This window comes from Oncorhynchus mykiss, chromosome 9, assembly GCF_057628025.1.
Source record: "Oncorhynchus mykiss isolate SJ-2025 chromosome 9, ASM5762802v1, whole genome shotgun sequence".
Lineage (NCBI taxonomy): Eukaryota > Metazoa > Chordata > Actinopteri > Salmoniformes > Salmonidae > Oncorhynchus > Oncorhynchus mykiss.
Window position 1 is genome coordinate 71,933,667 of NC_143030.1, and position 20,016 is coordinate 71,953,682.

The 20,016-nt window shown below is 46.8% G+C and overlaps 1 protein-coding gene across 50 annotated transcripts in view; it reads right to left on the minus strand.

Moving 5' to 3' along the window:
* Window positions 1–20,016, minus strand: part of LOC110531242 (E3 ubiquitin-protein ligase HUWE1) — a 91,417-nt gene that overhangs the window by 56,010 nt on the left and 15,391 nt on the right. For 35 of the 50 annotated variants that reach the window (XM_090185280.1, XM_090185275.1, XM_090185273.1 and 32 more), the window contains exons 17-38: window positions 19,004–19,111; window positions 18,772–18,873; window positions 18,465–18,545; window positions 18,144–18,250; window positions 15,751–15,943; window positions 14,290–14,381; window positions 13,178–13,398; window positions 12,951–13,008; window positions 9,725–9,901; window positions 8,573–8,818; window positions 8,177–8,310; window positions 7,323–7,438; window positions 6,861–7,049; window positions 6,389–6,605; window positions 5,384–5,506; window positions 4,880–5,117; window positions 4,363–4,485; window positions 4,119–4,212; window positions 3,774–3,958; window positions 3,432–3,488; window positions 2,340–2,462; window positions 2,055–2,150 (exon numbers count right to left, since the gene is read on the minus strand). In XM_090185280.1, coding sequence (XP_090041406.1) covers window positions 2,055–2,150; window positions 2,340–2,462; window positions 3,432–3,488; window positions 3,774–3,958; window positions 4,119–4,212; window positions 4,363–4,485; window positions 4,880–5,117; window positions 5,384–5,506; window positions 6,389–6,605; window positions 6,861–7,049; window positions 7,323–7,438; window positions 8,177–8,310; window positions 8,573–8,818; window positions 9,725–9,901; window positions 12,951–13,008; window positions 13,178–13,398; window positions 14,290–14,381; window positions 15,751–15,943; window positions 18,144–18,250; window positions 18,465–18,545; window positions 18,772–18,873; window positions 19,004–19,111 — 3,080 coding nt within the window. The remainder of the gene's footprint in view (window positions 1–2,054; window positions 2,151–2,339; window positions 2,463–3,431; window positions 3,489–3,773; window positions 3,959–4,118; window positions 4,213–4,362; window positions 4,486–4,879; window positions 5,118–5,383; window positions 5,507–6,388; window positions 6,606–6,860; window positions 7,050–7,322; window positions 7,439–8,176; window positions 8,311–8,572; window positions 8,819–9,724; window positions 9,902–12,950; window positions 13,009–13,177; window positions 13,399–14,289; window positions 14,382–15,750; window positions 15,944–18,143; window positions 18,251–18,464; window positions 18,546–18,771; window positions 18,874–19,003; window positions 19,112–20,016) is intronic. The other 15 variants (XM_090185268.1, XM_090185283.1, XM_090185282.1 and 12 more) reach the window with 5 other exon arrangements.

The following is a 20,016-nucleotide window of genomic DNA, read 5'->3' on the forward strand; positions in this document are numbered from 1 at the left end:
GTACCTGGGTACAGTCCCGCCTCTCTGTACCTGGGTACAGTCCCGCCTCTCTGTACCTGTGTGTGTGTTGGGTGCGCTACGGTTGCAGTCAAATTTCTTTACACTGAGAGAGAGCATAAATTTGCATGTCGAAATCCACTTCGCCAAATTGTTTTCTTGCACATTGATTTTCCTTTTGCCTGCAGGGTCTGACTTTGACGTTGGCCCGCTGGCAGTGAAAACATGTGGGGGCCGGTAACCTCAACACATTTTTTTAATTCCAGTTCAACATTTGCCTGCTCTGTCAGTCTACCATTGAAGACCACACAAGTAAATGTCACGCTATTTGTATTTGAGCAATAGGATAGGCCGTTCATTCAAGCACCACCCCTCTCCTGCCAATCATAACTTCGAGCAGTACATAGGTTGATGCTGACACAAAGCACACGAGCTGTCAAGAGTAAAAAGAAGTGCCCATCCATCTACTCACTGAGCTTATTTACTTTAAGTGATTGTGCACATACTATCAATAGGCCGGCTACTGTTGATAGTCTGCAAAAAAGACATGTAGCATTGGTCTTGGCTAGCCTACTGTGGTCATGTTGATCTCTTTTGGAACATTTGTCTTAAAAGGGGGCAGCATCCTATTTTCAAATCTTCTCAAAAATACATAATATACAAACAATGCAATTAATACACCGAATTAAAGAATAGTCATTGCTTATTTGAATTATATTACACAGCTTTCTAACACACATAATAACCAAATGTAGCCTATTAATAGCTGAATAGGCCTATATAGAGAAACCATGACAACCTACAGGCCCTCCGTGACCCCAATGCACTTAACAACTACACCATGGATAAACTGTGGTAGGCCAGTAGATTTGTGCCCAGTGAGAAAATAAATTAACATTGGACCCAGGTGTGTTTCATATGCAGCCAAGGAGTGGTGAGATATGCTATCTACTGTGCTTTTATTTAGAGACAGCCAGCTTGACTGGTTTATCAAATATGGTGAATCCTCCTCACTGCAGGAACAATAGGTAGGCTAGTTGTTTTAAACCTATTAATACTTATTGACATAGGTCTACTGACTTCACCAGAGTGTTGACAATGGACTAGTTAACTGCTGTTTTCTGTGGAGCAAAGCCCATGTTAAACACCTGCTACATTCGTCTCTCATACCTGTATTGCAGATAGCTGAGAAAATGTCTTTAAAAGGAAGCTTGAAGCCCGTGGAAGTCAGCAGACTCTTACAGGATTCTTTAGGCCCAGTATAGTCTAAATATTTCCCCCCTGTGATTTATTCTGTTTTGCCCCTGAACAGACAGTTAGTTAACCCACCGTTACTAGGCCGTCATTGAAAATATGAATTTGTTCTTAACAGACTTGCCTAGTTAAATAAAAGGTAAAAAATAATTAAAATTTGTCATATATATATATATACACACACACGCATACATACATATATATATATATATACACACACACGCATACATATATATATATATGACAAATTGTAATTTTATTTATATATATATATATATATATATATATATATATATATATATATATATATATCTATATCTATCGTGTTGTACAACAGCTGAATTTTTTTATAAAAATATTTATTTCCTGATATTTGCTGGTTGAAAATCTAATCTAGGAAAAATGTCTTAACCGAAGGAGGCTGCTGGCTACTTTTTCTATTGGGCTGGCTACTTTTTCTATTGGGCTGCCTACTCCATGTGCTTGTGGAAAACACTATATCCTTTTACATTTCAGACATTAGCAGACTCTCTTATCCAGAGCGACTAGGGTTACGTGCCTTAGCTTAAGGGCACATTAACAGATTTTTCACCTAGGCCCAACGCTCTTAACCGCTAGGCTACACACCTACCCAATACTTTCAGATCTACACAAGTGCCTAGGGTGTATTGTAGACTCCACAGCCCCTTTCTGGAGGGGGCCCTGGTTATTCATTCATGAGCCGATGTCCATTCATTCAGCAATATGTTCCATCCGTACGCCTGTGAGTGGGGGCGTGTCTTAGTGTGTGTGTGGCAGCGCACCTCGGGCGAATCAGAGCGCTGTTCCATGCTGACCTCTTGTCCCAGAGACATGGCGATGGCTCTCATCATCTGGTCCTCCTCTGACATGGTCATGTCCTACAGACAGACCAACAGAGTACACTTAACACGCATTACGGGAGGAGACACACGTGTGTGTGTGTTCCTATGTGTGTGGACCTGTGCATGCGTGTAATATGACTATATAGTGTGTCAATGGACCGTGGGTGAGTATGCATGTTCTGTATTTACGTGTGCGTTCCCACGTAAGTGTGTGTGTGGGCGTACCCTGACGGCTCCGCTGAGTAGAGGAGGAGGGTGTGTGAGCAGGTACTCTGTGGCCTGCTCCATGGTGCTGGTGTTCACCAGGGCCTCCATGGCATGCTCTCTGGAGAAACCCATGTCCATCAGCTACATAAAGGAGAGAACAATGGTTAAAAACCACAGAGAGAGGTCGAGGAGAGAACAATGGTTAAAAACCACAGAGAGAGGCCGAGGAGAGAACAATGGTTAAAAACCAGAGAGAGGCCGAGGAGAGAACAATGGTTAAAAACCAGAGAGAGAGGCAGAGGACAGGACAGGGTTAGAGGGGAAACGGGTCACATGACAGGGTTAGAGGGGAAACGGGTCACAGGACAGGGTTAGAGGGAAAACGGGCCACAGGACAGGGTTAGAGGGAAAACGGGCCACAGGACAGGGTTAGAGAAGACTTCCTTCTAGGGAGTAATTTCCCTAGCCCCTGTATTGCTTACTCTTTGGTGTTTTAGGCTGGGTATCTGTAAAGCACTGTCATAACTGCTGGGGGTGTGTGTGTGTGTGTGAGAAAGGGAGAGAGAGAGAAAAGGAGCCGACTATGGCTAAGGCACAGTGTGATCAGTGAGTCAATCTCATGTATTATATAGTGACTATACAAAACATTAAGAACACCTGCACTTTCCATGACAGACTGACCAGGTGAAATCTATGATCCCTTATTGATGTCACTTATTAAATCCACTTTAGTGTAGAGGAGACAGGTTAAATAAGGATGTTTAAGCCTCGAGACAGATTGTGTATGCGTTCCATTGAGATGGTGAATGGGCAAGATAAAATATTTAGGTGCCTTCGAACGGGGTATGTAGGTTGCTGGCAGGCCCACCTGTTTGTGTCAAGAACTGCAACGCTGCTGTTTTTTTTTTACAACACTCAACAGTTTCCTGTGTGTATCAAAAATGCTCCACCAACCAAAGGACATCCAGCCTCCCACTCTCTCTTGCTCCCTCCCTCCCTCTGGTTCCTCCTGGCCACCTTCAGCCGGGAACCCATTACAAACAAGAGATCAGATTCAATTCTAGTCAAATGTGCGCTCGCGCCTGAGTGTGGAGCAGGCTAGCTGTATACCTGCTGTAGCTGCTGCTGGTTGACATTTTGCTGCCTCTCCCTGCCTCCTCCCTGAGCCTGTCACAACAAGACAAAGTGGTGCAGGCCACACCAGGGTGAGGGTTCAAGGGGACAAGAAGTTGACAACAGAACAGTGCAATTTCAACCAATGCCAACAGTGCAACCAATGCGCTCAACTGTATCTAGCAATGCTAGCAGTTATATCTATCAAAGCTGTCGAATGATGCGTGTTGAATACCAAAAACGGTCTGACAAAAACTGCCATTTCCATGAAAAAACGGTCACAAAAGGTAAAGGAATCCAAAAACACACAGACTGGACCGACAGCCACACCCTCCTCACCTGCTGTAGCTGAGCCTGGTTAACCGGTGGCTCTCTCCTGGGAGTAGTGTTAGTGGAGTCCTCTGCTGCACCCCCTGGTGCAGGTGGTGCTGTACTGCTTCCAATGGCTGGTCCTGGAACTGACCCGGCAGGGCCCTCTCCTGCATTTACTATTGCTCCAGGGGCCCCTGCTGATCCACCTGCACCTGGATTTTCATTCAAGTGTTATAAATCATTATGTGCTGTTGGGATAGTTATTGTGCATTTATCCTTCATGTGTATAAAAAATACATTGTATCAAATAATTCAGCCTTCGCTGCCATTAATACCATGTAATGTTGTTGAAAATGAACCATTTCCTCTCACCTCCAGAGCTGGGGCCTACAGGCAGCGTAGAGGCCCCAAGACCTCCCTCCTCCTCTGGACGGGCCGTGCCCTCCCTCTCCTTGGCCAGGCGCTCCTGGGAGGAATTAACGAAATTTCATTACATGCCACTAGCAACCATCCCTCAAAAGATAATTTGACAAAGAAAATGAGTTTACATTACAAATAATTCCCCCCATTAGTTTCTCTCCTAGTGTGCCACTGCACCTTATATAAAAGAACACACCTGGATGACAGGTTCTCCTCTCAGGATGTGGCACAGTATAGCTAACATGGACTCAGCCATGCGGCCCCCATACACTTTAAGGGGCTTTCTGTTCCACAGGCTGCAGATGCAGCTGAACGCTGCCTAAACGGGAGGCAAAGAGAGTGGCTCAGGATTAGAGGGAGCAACGTGTGTTTGTCTTCTTTGAAAAATGCATCTAAAAAAATTACTATTTCATGTAACACAGAGTCTTGTATAACTAACCTTGTGGGGACACAATTCAGTCCCATTCAAAAACCTATTTTCCCTGACCCTAACCAGTACTCTTACCTTAACCTAATTCTAACCCTAACACTAATTTGAACCTTATCCCTAAATCACCTAGAAATAGCATTTGACCTCGTGAGGACTAACAAAATGTCACGTAGGTCAAATTTTTGTTTGTTTACTATTCTTGTGGGGACTTCTGTTCCCCACAAGAATAGTTAAACACATCCAGGAAAAACCACACACACACACCACTAACCAATCCCCCTACCTTCTGAGTGACTATGAGGAATCGCAGGGCACTGAACTGTGGGGTGGTGGGGGTGACCCCGGGAACCTTGACAGGCAGGCTGTGGGGTGAGTCCAGCACAGTACTGGGGTTCACCATCTTCTCCACCAGCATCAGCCAGGCATCCAAGAACTCCCCTGTCCCATCTGGCAGCTCTGCATGCTCCAGGCCCTCAGAGACAGGCACCTTACCACCCATAGAAAGGGCCCAGTTAAATGTCCTGAGGAGAGGAGGGGGAACGAGAGATGTCTCAGAGCCGATGGGCAAAGAAACATAAGCTCTTGTTGGGTACAATCACAATTATGGCTTCAAATGTTTCCTGGTCAGGGAAAAGGCCCTACTTATAATCATTATATTAGTAATCCTGACAATAAAGGTAGTGCCAAATATATATATTTAGTCTGGTATGAATGGTGAGAGCTGAGCAGCAACAGTAATGAGGCTGGTTGTAGCTACAGGTCTATTAACAGAGGGTGCTCTACTCACTCAAAGAGAGCGTTGTGTCCTCCGGAGCAGAAGAACTTCTGCAGCATGAGGTGGTAGGGGTACTTCCTCTCGTCGAACAGCATGGGGGACGTGAAGCCCACCGAGCAGATGAAGAACGTCAGCCTGGAGTGGAAGAGAGAGAGCAGAGACATCACGGCCATGACAACACACATCTGATAACTCCAATCCTCTCAGATCTACAGAACAGCATTGGGGGATGTCTCATCCCTTCTACAGATGTATTGAATTAGTGTAAGCATTAGTTAAAGGAAGTTTCCACCACTGGGTTTGTAGGTGCACATTTCGTGAGATGGGTAGAGAATCCGGAAGCAACCCAAGTAGCCGTTGTGAGTAACAGAGTACCTGAAACGAGGGGTTGGGGTGAAGGGGTAAAAGAGTACCTGAAACGAGGGGTTGGGGTGTAGGGGTAAAAGAGTACCTGAAACAAGGGGTTGGGGTGTAGGGATAAAAGAGTACCTGAAACGAGGGGTGGGGGTAACAGTAGAGTACCTGAAACGAGGGGTAGGGGTAACAGTAGAGTACCTGAAACAAGGGGTAGGGGTAACAGTAGAGTACCTGAAACAAGGGGTAGGGGTAACAGTAGAGTACCTGAAACAAGGGGTAGGGGTAACAGTAGAGTACCTGAAACAAGGGGTAGGGGTAACAGTAGAGTACCTGAAACAAGGGGTAGGGGTAACAGTAGAGTACCTGAAACAAGGGGTAGGGGTAACAGTAGAGTACCTGAAACGAGGGGTGGGGGTAACAGTAGAGTACCTGAAACAAGGGGTATGGGTAACAGTAGAGTACCTGAAACAAGGGGTAGGGGTAACAGTAGAGTACCTGAAACGAGGGGTAGGGGTAACAGTAGAGTACCTGAAACAAGGGGTAGGGGTAACAGTAGAGTACCTGAAACGAGGGGTAGGGGTAACAGTAGAGTACCTGAAACGAGGGGTAGGGGTAACAGTAGAGTACCTGAAACAAGGGGTAGGGGTAACAGTAGAGTACCTGAAACGAGGGGTAGGGGTGTACGGCGGGGGCTGCCAGCTGAGGCCCTTGGTGAGCAGCTTGGTGAGGGAGGAGGCGGTGGCCCGGGCGGCGGGGGTGGGGGCTGTGCCGGTGCTGGTGGCGTGGTGAGAGCGGCGCTGTCGGACTGGAGAACCCACACACAGCTTCACCAGAAGACCAAAGAGCTCGGCCAGAGCCCGGCCCAGACGAGACGACGCTGGAGTAGAGGGGAGAGTTACCACACCAGGATGAAAGAGACAGCCTGCACTCACAAATATAGAATCAGCAGTCACAACGGACAGTGTTTCAACCTTCACCTGAGAGTTGTATGTTCCCTATGTCTTTCTTCACTAATGCAGAGATTCTGACAGTACATTGCTGTATTTGGTGGGACTACCAATCTACACTTAACGTTTGCCTACAAATAGACAATGGTGTGAAAAAGAAAAGACAAAGCTCCTGGTGTCCTCACCAGAGAGCAGAGGTTTGATCTGCTTGATGCGAGTGGCCATGGCGGGGGTTAGTTTGGACTTGGTCTTGGGGTCAGAGGTGCCGGCGGTGGGCTCGTCAGTCTCCATGGGGGCTAGCGTGTCCCCGTCCAACCCCATCCCCTCTAGGAGACACGTGGCAGAGGGGTCCACAGCAACAGCCTCAGACTCAGCTAGCGAGAGAGAAGAACGGGCTTGTGGTTAGAGCTAGGGGTGGCTGTGCTGGAAGAGTAGTTTGGCTAAAAGAAGCTTATACATTCCTTTCTTGCACGTTGCTCAAATGATTGCTAACAAACTCCAACATTCCAAAGTTGACAGTTATTTTTAGAATGTAAGAAGAAAAACGACCTGCAAAACATTGTCCTATTGCTTTCATGAATGATCATTCTTAACCAATTGATAACATCTTCTTTTGTTTGTTTTTTCAGTAGAAGGGCCTCTCTTACCAGTTCTCCTGGATCCAGACGCAGAAGCAGTGGCTGTGGTGCTGCCAGATGGCTTCTCCTCCTTGGGAACCAGCTTCTGCATGTCAGCCTGGCCGAACTCACAGCCTGGGGGGAGACTGGGGGAAGAGAGGAGAGAGAAACAGGAGAGAGTTAGTGTGTTCTGTCAACTGACTGCATGCTGAGAAAGAGATAAGGCCACACACACAGAGACGGAGGGGGAGAGAGAGGCGAAAGGGGAGAGAGAGGCGAAAGGGGAGAGAGAGGCGAAAGGGGAGAGAGAGGCGAAAGGGGAGAGAGAGGCGAAAGGGGAGAGAGAGGCGAAAGGGGAGAGAGAGGCGGGAGGGGAGAGAGAGGCGGAAGGGGAGAGAGAGGCGGAAGGGGAGAGAGAGGCGGAAGGGGAGAGAGAGGCGGAAGGGGAGAGAGAGGCGGAAGGGGAGAGAGAGGCGGAAGGGGAGAGAGAGGCGGAAGGGGAGAGAGAGGCGGAAGGGGAGAGAGAGGCGGAAGGGGAGAGAGAGGCGGAAGGGGAGAGAGAGGCGGAAGGGGAGAGAGAGGCGGAAGGGGAGAGAGAGGCGGAAGGGGAGAGAGAGGCGGAAGGGGAGAGAGAGGCGGAAGGGGAGAGAGAGGCGGAAGGGGAGAGAGAGGCGGAAGGGGAGAGAGAGGCGGAAGGGGAGAGAGAGGCGGAAGGGGAGAGAGAGGCGGAAGGGGAGAGAGAGGCGGAAGGGGAGAGAGAGGCGGAAGGGGAGAGAGAGAACCAGTGAGAACCTCAAGGCCAAAGGATAGAGGGCTAAAGAGAGCTAGAACCTGGAGGAGAGAGACAGAGAGCGTATCAGACAGGCTTATCAGAGGTAGTGTACCTATTGGGTGTGCAGAGAGACAGCAGCACGGTGCTCTCCCAGACCAGAGAGCAGTAGAGCTGGCTCAGCTTGTTGAGAACACTCAAACCCAGCTGGGAGCCCCACTGGTTCACACTGATGGCCCTGATCTCACTCTGCACAACACACAGGGGAAGGTTAATGAACACACCTGGGCAAACCAATACCAAACCTCTCACAGTCAAGCAACTCCTTCCCAACAATGACAATCCACAGTGGTGAGGTGCAGTACCTCTACAGTTGGTTGATTATATGCTGCTGACATCTTTCAATTAATTGAATACAAAGTCAACCTAATCTACAGCCTCTACTTTGTGGGCTACAGGTGTGGAGTGACATAACGAGAGGTCCTTGCTGATTGGTTTACCGGCATCTTACCTGCCCTACCCTGCAGGTGTGCACGAACATCAGAATATAAGCGTGTGCGGCAGTGAGCGCGTGCAGCAGTGGCGTGGCGCGGGCCGATAGCGTGGCGTCGGTCACATGACCGGCGGTGGCGAGCTCTCGGAGCAGCACGGAACCCCCGGGGACCTCGATGGGGCGGTGGAGCGGCTCGAGGGCCGACAGGATGCTGTCCAGCTGACACAGCCCCTCCTGGAGCACCTTGGGTTCATGGGACAGCGTCTGGGGACCACGGGACAACACACCACGCTTCAGTATCAGGTCAGTACAGGTGCATCAAAGCTGGGACCGAGAGACTGAAAAACAGCTTCTATCTCAAGGCCATTAGACTGTTAAACAGCCACCACTAACATTGAGTGGCTGCTGCCAACACACTGACTCAACTCCAGCCACTTTAATAATGGGAATTGATGGGAAATTATGTAAAATATATCACTAGCCACTTTAAACAATGCTACCTAATATAATGTTTACATACCCTACATTATTCATCTCATATGTATATACTGTACTCTATATCATCTACTGCATCTTTATGTAATACATGTATCACTAGCCACATTAACTATGCCACTTTGTTTACATACTCATCTCATATGTATATACTGTACTCAATACCATCTACTGTATCTTGCCTATGCCGCTCTGTACCATCACTCATTCATATATCTTTATGTACATATTCTTTATCCCCTTACACTTGTGTCTATAAGGTAGTAGTTTTGGAATTGTTAGCTAGATTACTCGTTGGTTATTACTGCATTGTCGGAACTAGAAGCACAAGCATTTCGCTACACTCGCATTAACATCTGCTAACCATGTGTATGTGACAAATCAAATTTGATTTATCAATACAGTACAGTCACGGGGAGAGACTGAACAGTTACATTTAACAGGTCTCCCTGGAGTTTAGTCACAACCGTCAGAGAACCTCATCAAAATACCACAGGTTATATATTCTGAAGAGGCTATAGTCCATATTCCAGCTCTGCTTGAGCTCAATCACTAACAAATTCACTGAAATCATATCCCCACATCTCTTAGTCTCAACAGTATGGAGTTGCAGAGCCCAGCTACAGCCTCCCATCATAACCACACACCTCCCATATCCCCAGTGTCAGGTCTCACCAGTATGGACTTGCAGACCCCGGCTACAGCCTGGCAGGCAGCTGATGTGGGGAAGTCGATGGGCAGGTTGGGTAGACCCAGGATGGAGACCAGGGGCAGGAGACCCTTCTGGTTGACAAACTCCTGACAGTGGTCGTCTGTCGTGTTGTTACTAAGGATCGACTCCACAAACTTCATCTGGGAAGGAACACAAAAGGGGAATGTTAAGGGGTAAGGAATCAAATATAATTTTATTGGTCAAACACACATATTTAGCAGATGTTATTGCAGGTGTAGCTAAATGCTTGTGTTCCTAGCTCCAAAAGTGCAGTAATAACTAACAAGACACACACATCTAAAAGTAAAATAATGTAATTAAGAAATATTGAAATATTAGGATGAGCGATGCTGGAGTGGCATCGACTAGAATACAGTAGATGCACATATGAAATGAGTAAAAACGTTTGTAAACATTAACCTTTTCACACGTACCAACAAACGGGTGTGATCGTTGTATAGTTGTATAGTCACTGTAGCATACTATCAAACCGGCGTGATTAGAACAGTCGATGAGAACGCTTACTTACAACGTCCATTTTCGATTGACGCAACACTTTTTTTCCACAGAAACATTTTGCACAAACACAGTCCTTACAAAGTCACGTCCAGAAAGTGATCTGTGAATGTCTGAACATTGCATCCAAAAGGAAACCGAAGTAGCTACAGCGTAACACAATCATCCAAACTGGAAAATATAGGCTACATTTGTCCTCGCGCTAACTGAGGAAAGAGTGACATATTTTGTATAACTCAAATATGACTCCCGGCTGACAGAAACTACAATATGTATTAGTTAATAGCAATTACTATTTATAATTAATCACATCACGGGTGAACTCACCATTGACCGAAATAATTGAGTAAAACACTTCCTAGAAATCGAAAGTAATCTGACGATGGGTAGTTTGTGAGCGCCGGAATGTTTATTTTTTTGCATCAACCAAAGATAAGAGAGATGAGTTTGGTCTGTTTATAGTATGCATGTTGAAGGGGTGTGTCTTCTACAATCATCCACTTCCACAAGTTCACCCAAAAGAAGAGTGAACCATTCCTTCACCTCATTATAACATCTTCGGTCTGACAGTTTACGTGACACCCAGAATGCATTGTATAATTTCAACAAACATGGCGCCACACATAGCTGGTAAATACTTTAGCTCATTATCATCAGTACAACCTTCAAAAAATTATTTTACACGCATCATAGGTGCCCATTACAATAGATGCAATTATCAGAATGCATTATTTGTCACAAGTACTTGAAAACATGTTAAAACCGTAAATTCATTATGCTCCATACGCGCCTACAGTAGAAACACGATACAGAAAATAAGGAACTTCCTATCAAAGTAACACACACACATATCCAGTTATTATTTGTAAGGAAAACAACAAGGCAAAGCGAGCGCCAGCAAGAAAATGTTCCAATTCTTGGAAGACTGCACAAACATATGCACACTTGATCTGCACAAACATATGCACACTTGATCTGCACAAACATATGCACACTTGATCTGCACAAACATATGCACACTTGATCTGCACAAACATATGCACACTTGATCTGCACAAACATATGCACACTTGATCTGCGCAAACATATGCACACTTGATCTGCACAAACATATGCACACTTGATCTGCGCAAACATATGCACACTTGATCTGCGCAAACATATGCACACTTGATCTGCACAAACATATGCACACTTGATCTGCGCAAACATATGCACACTTGATCTGCACAAACATATGCACACTTGATCTGCACAAACATATGCACACTTGATCTGCACAAACATATGCACACTTGATCTGCACAAACATATGCACACTTGATCTGCACAAACATATGCACACTTGATCTGCACAAACATATGCACACTTGATCTGCACAAACATATGCACACTTGATCTGCGCAAACATATGCACACTTGATCTGCACAAACATATGCACACTTGATCTGCACAAACATATGCACACTTGATCTGCACAAACATATGCACACTTGATCTGCACAAACATATGCACACTTGATCTGCACAAACATATGCACACTTGATCTGCACAAACATATGCACACTTGATCTGCACAAACATATGCACACTTGATCTGCACAAACATATGCACACTTGATCTGCACAAACATATGCACACTTGATCTGCGCAAACATATGCACACTTGATCTGCGCAAACATATGCACACTTGATCTGCGCAAACATATGCACACTTGATCTGCGCAAACATATGCACACTTGATCTGCGCAAACATATGCACACTTGATCTGCGCAAACATATGCACACTTGATCTGCACAAACATATGCACACTTGATCTGCACAAACATATGCACACTTGATCTGCACAAACATATGCACACTTGATCTGCACAAACATATGCACACTTGATCTGCACAAACATATGCACACTTGATCTGCACAAACATATGCACACTTGATCTGCGCAAACATATGCACACTTGATCTGCACAAACATATGCACACTTGATCTGCGCAAACATATGTGAAGTGTGGTAGGCTCTCCTCAAAGACAGAAGTTTATCCTGCTCAGTAAAGTCTCAAACAAATTGTTTGCAACGCTGAAATGGGCTACTTCTATGTGAATTAATGAGGTGGCGGAACACACTTCAATTCAAACTGTTGTTAGAAAATCATTTGAAATTGACAAGTTGAAACGTAGCCAAAAGATGTCTGGCAGGCAGCGCGTGTTAACTGTCCCGTTGTGTAATAATCACATTTTGGAACAGTGAGTGCATTCTAACATTATAAAACAACTCTTGCTGGGGCGACCGTTAGATATTTGGAACTCACGTGTGAGAAGGTTAAAGTGACCAGTGATTCCATGTCTATGTACATAGGCAGCAGCTTCTAAGGTGCAGAGTTCACTAACAGGGTGGTAGCCGTCTAGTGACTGACTAAGCACGTCCCAAAAAGTGATTAGACGATAGTAGTAGTACAGTCTGCACACCGTTATACGCTCCCAGAAGTCATTATTTTGTACAAATGTTCTGTTTAATTTTGAACACAAGAGAAATGTTATGTGATCTTGCCTGTCTTCACTTCATTGACAATTTTTGGTGAGTAAAGGGACTTGATTTAAGTGTGCCTTATTGCACGTATCATCACATAGAATAACCAGAGAACGTCCATCCACACACGTACCACATTCAGAATGTAATCCATCAGAGGAATCGGTATCCTCTCTTCAGTGCCAACAACCCTATAGGAAAAATGACAAAAAAACTATATTATCCCAACTCCCTATCAAACATGTAACAAAATATAAATACATAAATTATGTATAAATAGAGAGAAAAAAAATTATAATCAGGGGTAATAAATCCTGAATTGATCAGGAAGAATCACATCGCTGATTTGGAATGTCATACAGTTCAACTGGCACTGACTGTCTGTTGTTGTCTGGTTCCCCCTGCTGCTGGGTAAAGGTATGGAGCGCCTCCTCTTCCTCCTCATCTTCGCTGGAAGCCTCTTCGGCAGCGTGGGAGGAGCGGGCGGGGGGCGCGGTCACGGTGCCATCAGTCTTCTGGATAGAGGGCTTCTGACAGATGTACTCCGGGGCTCGGCCCAGGTTACAGATCTCCTCCAGTAACTGGGAAAGGACAGTTGACATTTTAGTCATTCAGCAGACGCTCATACACAGCAGACTTACAGTTAGCGCATCCATCTTAAGATAGCTAGGTGGGACAACCACACATTACAGTAAGTACATTTTTCCTCAATAAAGTAGCTATCAGCAAAGTCGGTGCTGGCAAGATAAGACAAGTTCGAGTGCTGGTGAAAACAAGGCAAGGGTATTTGTTTTCAAGAGAAAACAAGTGTGTGTTAATTTACCATAATGTAAAAACTCCTCCAAGGATAAACATTAAGTTGTTCCTGTTCAGATCACATGGCCCAGCTTAAAGAAACAATCATGTAGGTGCTAATCCACTATGCAGTTTACAAGGTTAATCTATATTATTAGGGTCCTACCTAACACATGACCTGAACCAGTTGAACTCTGTGCCCTAGTTAAAAGCTACAACAAGACCTCAGTTATTCCTGGTCAAGTCACATGGAGTTAAAACTACAAGTCCAGACATGAACAATGGGTAGGGATGGGCATTTGAATGAGTGTCTGTGCACTCACTAAAATCATTTTGAGTAATTGAGTACTCACATGTTACCGTGAAACGGGTTTGAAGGCCAAAAGAGATTGCAGTATGCTAAAGGTTGTTCCAATGACTGATGGTTCTGATACACAACTTTAACATAGTCACTGCATTTGACATACTCAAAACAATAAACATCTTACAGTTGGAAATTGTGCCTGTGCTTATACATTTAACCTGCTAAAATAGTTATATTTGTAAATTGAATACTTGTATTTGATTATTAGTAATCAAATACCAACCTGTACTGGAGTACTAACTCCCAAACCTGCTCAATGGTGCTGATCATTGCAGTTTTCCCAGGCCTCCTGTACATGTCATTGTAAACCCACCTTGATGATGGCAGTAGTGGCGTCAGTCTTCAGAGTGGGTTGGTGTCTCATCAGTTCATCCACAGCACTGCCCAGGTTGGACGCTGTATCTCCTGTACACACACAACCCAGCATGGTTACATACAGACATCTGCATCAACAGTGTATAGTGTCGCCATACTACATAGAACAAAAATATTGTTGGTCCCATGTTTCATGGACTGAAATAAAAGATCCCAGAAATGTTCCATGCACATAAAAAGCTTGTTTCTCTCAAATGTTGTGCACAAATTTGTTTACATCCCTGTTAGTGATTATTTCTCCTTTGCCAAGATAATCCATCCACCTGACAGGTGTGGAATATCAAGAAGCTGATTAGACAGCATGATCATTACACAGGTGCGCCTTGTGCCGGGGACAATAAAAAGCCACAAAAATGTGCAGTTTTGTCACACAACACAATGTGTGCAATTGGCTTGATGACTGCAGGAGTGTCCACCAGAGCCATTGACAAAGAATTTAATGTTAATTTCTCTACCATAAGCCACCTGCGTAGTTTTTGAGAATTTGGCAGTACGTACAACTGGCCTCACAACCGCAGACCACGTGTATGGTGAGCGCTATTTTGATGTCAACAAGTACCATGTGGTGGCCGTGGGGCTATGGTATGGGCAGGCATATGGTATGGGCAGGCATAAGATATGGACAACGAACACAATTTAGATTTACCAATGACAATTTGAATGCATAGAGATACCGTTACAAGATCCTGAGGCTCATTGTGAAGCCCATTTTTGTTTGTAGTATATTTGACCAACAGATGCATATCAGTATTCTCAGTCATGTGAAATGCATAGATTAGGGCTTAATGCATTTATTTCAATTGACTGATTTCCTTATTTGAACTGTAACTCAGCAAAATCTTTGAAACGGTTGCATTTATATTTTTGTTCAGTATTGTTAGGTTCTAAATAAACAGAGTAAAAACTAAAGCTCAAACCAAGTTAATTCACCCACTGAGTCAAACAGCTGAAAAGACAGACATGTTTCCACCAGCACCAGTATTTAAACCCCCCTTTAGGCAGTCTCCCTTACCTCTAAACACTACATTTTTGTAGCTAGGCAGGAAGTTAAGTGATGTGGGTAATAAACTATTCCTTCTCCCTTCATGTGACTTATCACAGTCCCCATTCCTCACTTACCTGTGGCCACAACTATGTGATTGTCTTTTTAGTAACTCTACAAGCCCCTGGCTCTTATCCAACCTCCATTACAATATACATTCCTCATACATGTAACCATTAACTTCTAGTGTATCAGGTATTTCAAATTACAACCCAACATTCCTATAACAAACACCTATTTTTCAACAGAGTGAATTGTGTCCCAATATACTAGCTTCCTTTAAGTTAACACACCTCTATCAAAGGTCTCTCTCGCCATACTAGATTGCAATAACACACACACACGCGCCCAACTCACCCAGAGGGTCAGAGCTGCGGCGTCGTCTCATGGCAGGCAAGTAGTCAGGTGACAACAGCACCTTGAAAAGGCGTTCAAAGGGCTGGCATTGGACGAAGGAGTGCAGGCCTCGCGCATTCAGGCACAAGGCACTGAACACGTTAGGGAGAGAACCAAGCACCTCCCGGGTAGCCGGGACCTGCAGAGAGAGAGACTGTGAGAGAGAGAAAAGGGAGAAAGAGAGAAAAAGGGGAGGAAGAGAGAGAGCGAGTGAGAGACAGAGTGGCGAGGGTAGGGAACAACTGGGAGGAAGGGGACTGGGAAAGGAGGGTGAGGGGAAGAGAGGGTGAGGGGAAGAGAGGGTGAGGGGAAGAGAGGGTGAGGGGAAGAGAGGGTGAGGGGAAGAGAGGGTGAGGGGAAGAGAGGGTACGGAGGGTAGGGGTAAGAGAGGGTGAGGGGAAGAGGGGGTACGGAGGGTAGGGGGAAGAGAGGGTGAGGGGAAGAGAGGGTACGGAGGGTGAGGGGAAGAGAGGGTGAGGGGAAGAGAGGGTGAGGGGAAGAGAGGGTGAGGGGAAGAGAGGGTGAGGGGAAGAGAGGGTGAGGGGAAGAGAGGGTGAGGGGAAGAGAGGGTGAGGGGAAGAGAGGGTGAGGGGAAGAGAGGGTGAGGGGAAGAGAGGGTGAGGGGAAGAGAGGGTGAGGGGAAGAGAGGGTGAGGGGAAGAGAGGGTGAGGGGAAGAGAGGGTGAGGGGAAGAGGGTGAGGGGAAGAGGGTGAGGGGAAGAGAGGGTGAGGGGAAGAGAGGGTGAGGGGAAGAGAGGGTGAGGGGAAGAGAGGGTGAGGGGAAGAGAGGGTGAGGGGAAGAGAGGGTGAGGGGAAGAGAGGGTGAGGGGAAGAGAGGGTGAGGGGAAGAGAGGGTGAGGGGAAGAGAGGGTGAGGGGAAGAGAGGGTGAGGGGAAGAGAGGGTGAGGGGAAGAGAGGGTGAGGGGAAGAGAGGGTGAGGGGAAGAGAGGGTGAGGGGAAGAGAGGGTGAGGGGAAGAGAGGGTGAGGGGAAGAGAGGGTGAGGGGAAGAGAGGGTGAGGGGAAGAGAGGGTGAGGGGAAGAGAGGGTGAGGGGAAGAGAGGGTGAGGGGAAGAGAGGGTGAGGGGAAGAGAGGGTGAGGGGAAGAGAGGGTGAGGGGAAGAGAGGGTGAGGGGAAGAGAGGGTGAGGGGAAGAGAGGGTGAGGGGAAGAGAGGGTGAGGGGAAGAGAGGGTGAGGGGAAGAGAGGGTGAGGGGAAGAGAGGGTGAGGGGAAGAGAGGGTGAGGGGAAGAGAGGGTGAGGGGAAGAGAGGGTGAGGGGAAGAGAGGGTGAGGGGAAGAGAGGGTGAGGGGAAGAGAGGGTGAGGGGAAGAGAGGGTGAGGGGAAGAGAGGGTGAGGGGAAGAGAGGGTGAGGGGAAGAGAGGGTGAGGGGAAGAGAGGGTGAGGGGAAGAGAGGGTGAGGGGAAGAGAGGGTGAGGGGAAGAGAGGGTGAGGGAAGAGAGGGTGAGGGGAAGAGAGGGTGAGGGGAAGAGAGGGTGAGGGGAAGAGAGGGTGAGGGGAAGAGAGGGTGAGGGGAAGAGAGGGTGAGGGGAAGAGAGGGTGAGGGGAAGAGAGGGTGAGGGGAAGAGAGGGTGAGGGGAAGAGAGGGTGAGGGGAAGAGAGGGTGAGGGGAAGAGAGGGTGAGGGGAAGAGAGGGTGAGGGGAAGAGAGGGTGAGGGGGAGAGGGTGAGGGGAAGAGAGGGTGAGGGGAAGAGAGGGTGAGGGGAAGAGAGGGTGAGGGGAAGAGAGGGTGAGGGGAAGAGAGGGTGAGGGGAAGAGAGGGTGAGGGGAAGAGAGGGTGAGGGGAAGAGAGGGTGAGGGGAAGAGAGGGTGAGGGGAAGAGAGGGTGAGGGGAAGAGAGGGTGAGGGTAGGGCATAGGGAATCAAAACGTAAAGGCAATCAGGAGCAGGGGGAAAACAGAAGGAAAGAGTGAGGGAGGAAAGGAAGCGGTGAAACCAAGGAGGGAGAATGACTGTTTAATGCAATGCTGTGTGACAGAGAGGAGATGGAGGGCAAGATGAAGACTAGGCAGTGTAGGCTCTACATCCACTGGCTACACCGGTGTTAATGTATGACCCTGCTGAAAAAGAAAACGGGACATTTAAACATGTCAAATGTGCAGGAGAGGACAAGAGGGAGATTAGAGGGTGAGCAGTGAGAGAAATGAGAGGAGGGGGTCCGCTGAGCAACTGAAGAGGTAGAGAAAAGATTGAGAAGAAAGAGAGAAAGAGTGACCTTGCATTCAGACACCAACGACAAACTTTCCCTCGCACTTATCAAAGCCAACCTGCATCGACGACTATGGAGTGGTCTGAATGCAGGGTGAGCCGAGAGGAGATGAGTGCTGTGGGACTCACGTCTTTGATTAGCAGGGCATGCAGCATGACGTCAGTCAAGCCATTATCCTGCAGGGAGGAGAGCAGAGATGGCTCCTGGAACACAAACACCGTCACCACCTCCGTCGCTGTGAAAGGGGGAGGGAGGGAGGGGAAACGAGATAAATATGTTTAAAATCAGAAGGGGAAAAAACTGACTCTAATCAACATGGCATAATGTATGCTTTGATGGACTTCACAGAACTTTCTCAATGATCAAGTGATATTAGTAAACATACTACACATTATAATGCATGTCATGGTAGATTCCTCTGAAGCATGTTGTGTGAGTCGAGTACTCACCCAGTAGGAAAAGGGAAGGTCCATAGTACTCTGCATTACTGATGATGTGCTTGAGTGAGGTAGGCAAAGACCCGTCCATGACTGGAGAAGAGAGGCCATACAGAGACCAGGAGGTTAGTCGGGCTAAGTCCAGGGGGAATTCATTCAACATTTTCTCATCATGTTTTGTTGAAGCCCCAGTACCTATTATAAGCATTACAACCTTAACCCATCTGATCATATAAGACCAGTTCCCCTCAGACAGCTTAAGTTTTGCGTATCTCCATTGTTCATGCTTTTTAGAGTGTGGTTATCAAAGCTCACTCACCGTGACGGATGCCATCAGAGAAGGCAGGGTCCTGGATGGCTTTCTTCAAGAAGTTTAGCATTGACTTCAGCAGAGCTGCTCTCTGGGGAATACACTGCAGGCCTGGAGGAAGAGAACACATGGGAGATGGAACACATAGGAGTGTGAGCGCCTGTGTGTGTGTGTTTGACTGAGCGTGTGATAGTCTAAGCTGAGAATGTTTGTTTATGTGCGTTGCTATGCGAGTGTGTACCTGTGCGGGGCGTGCTGGCAGTGCTGCTCTGCGCTCGGTGGTCTGTCTCAGGTCTGGAGCCAGAGGACGTTGAGGGACCAGGGCTGCTCTCCATCCTCTCTTCTGACACTTAAGAGGACACAGTTTTAGCAGCCACAACACAGCCACACCACCACCCCACCGTTGCCACAACACAGCCAACAGTCACCACCTCCACAACACAGCCAACAAGACACAGCCAACATCCACACCACAACACAACACAGCCAACAGTCACCAAGACACAGCCAACATCCACACCACACCACACCACAGCCAACAGTCACCAAGACACAGCCAACATCCACACCACCTCCACAACACAGCCAACAGTCACCAAGACACAGCCAACATCCACACCACAACACAGCCAACAGTCACCAAGACACAGCCAACAGTCACACCACAGCCACCACACCCGAGGGGTCAGGGTTCCAGTCTAGAAGCACGGTTTCAACTGCTTCGAAAATTTTGCCTCGATACTGCATAGGGATGTACATTACAGTAAATTTTGCTGTCAACCAAACTGACCCTCATTAACAGGTAAACAAACCGGTTTGTATAAAAATATGTATAAACAGTAAAATGACGTGACCAACAGAAAATACTATCAGAGATCTGTATATAATGAGATTCTTATTTCTCCCCGCCCTAGCAATGGTAGTCATCAAGGCTGGAAGGCAGGCGACAGAAACACATTGGGCTTGTTTTGGAAGGCAGCCGATGTAGAAACACATTGGGCTTGTTTTGGACAGATTTGTGAGAGTGAAAGCTCTTAGTTCGCCTCTCCCTCTATGATACTATGCATAGAAAGACTGGGCATTTTTCTTCAAGAGCTTATTGAAAGCATGTAACGATAGCAAGCCAATCGTCTTACGTGCTCAATTATAGGCTATAGCATTTTGACTGTAACTTCGGTAATGAAGCGGGTAAGTCAATCAAACAACGCAATTCCCTGGAAAAAAAACTTTTCTAAACCTAATGTGAGCAGATGT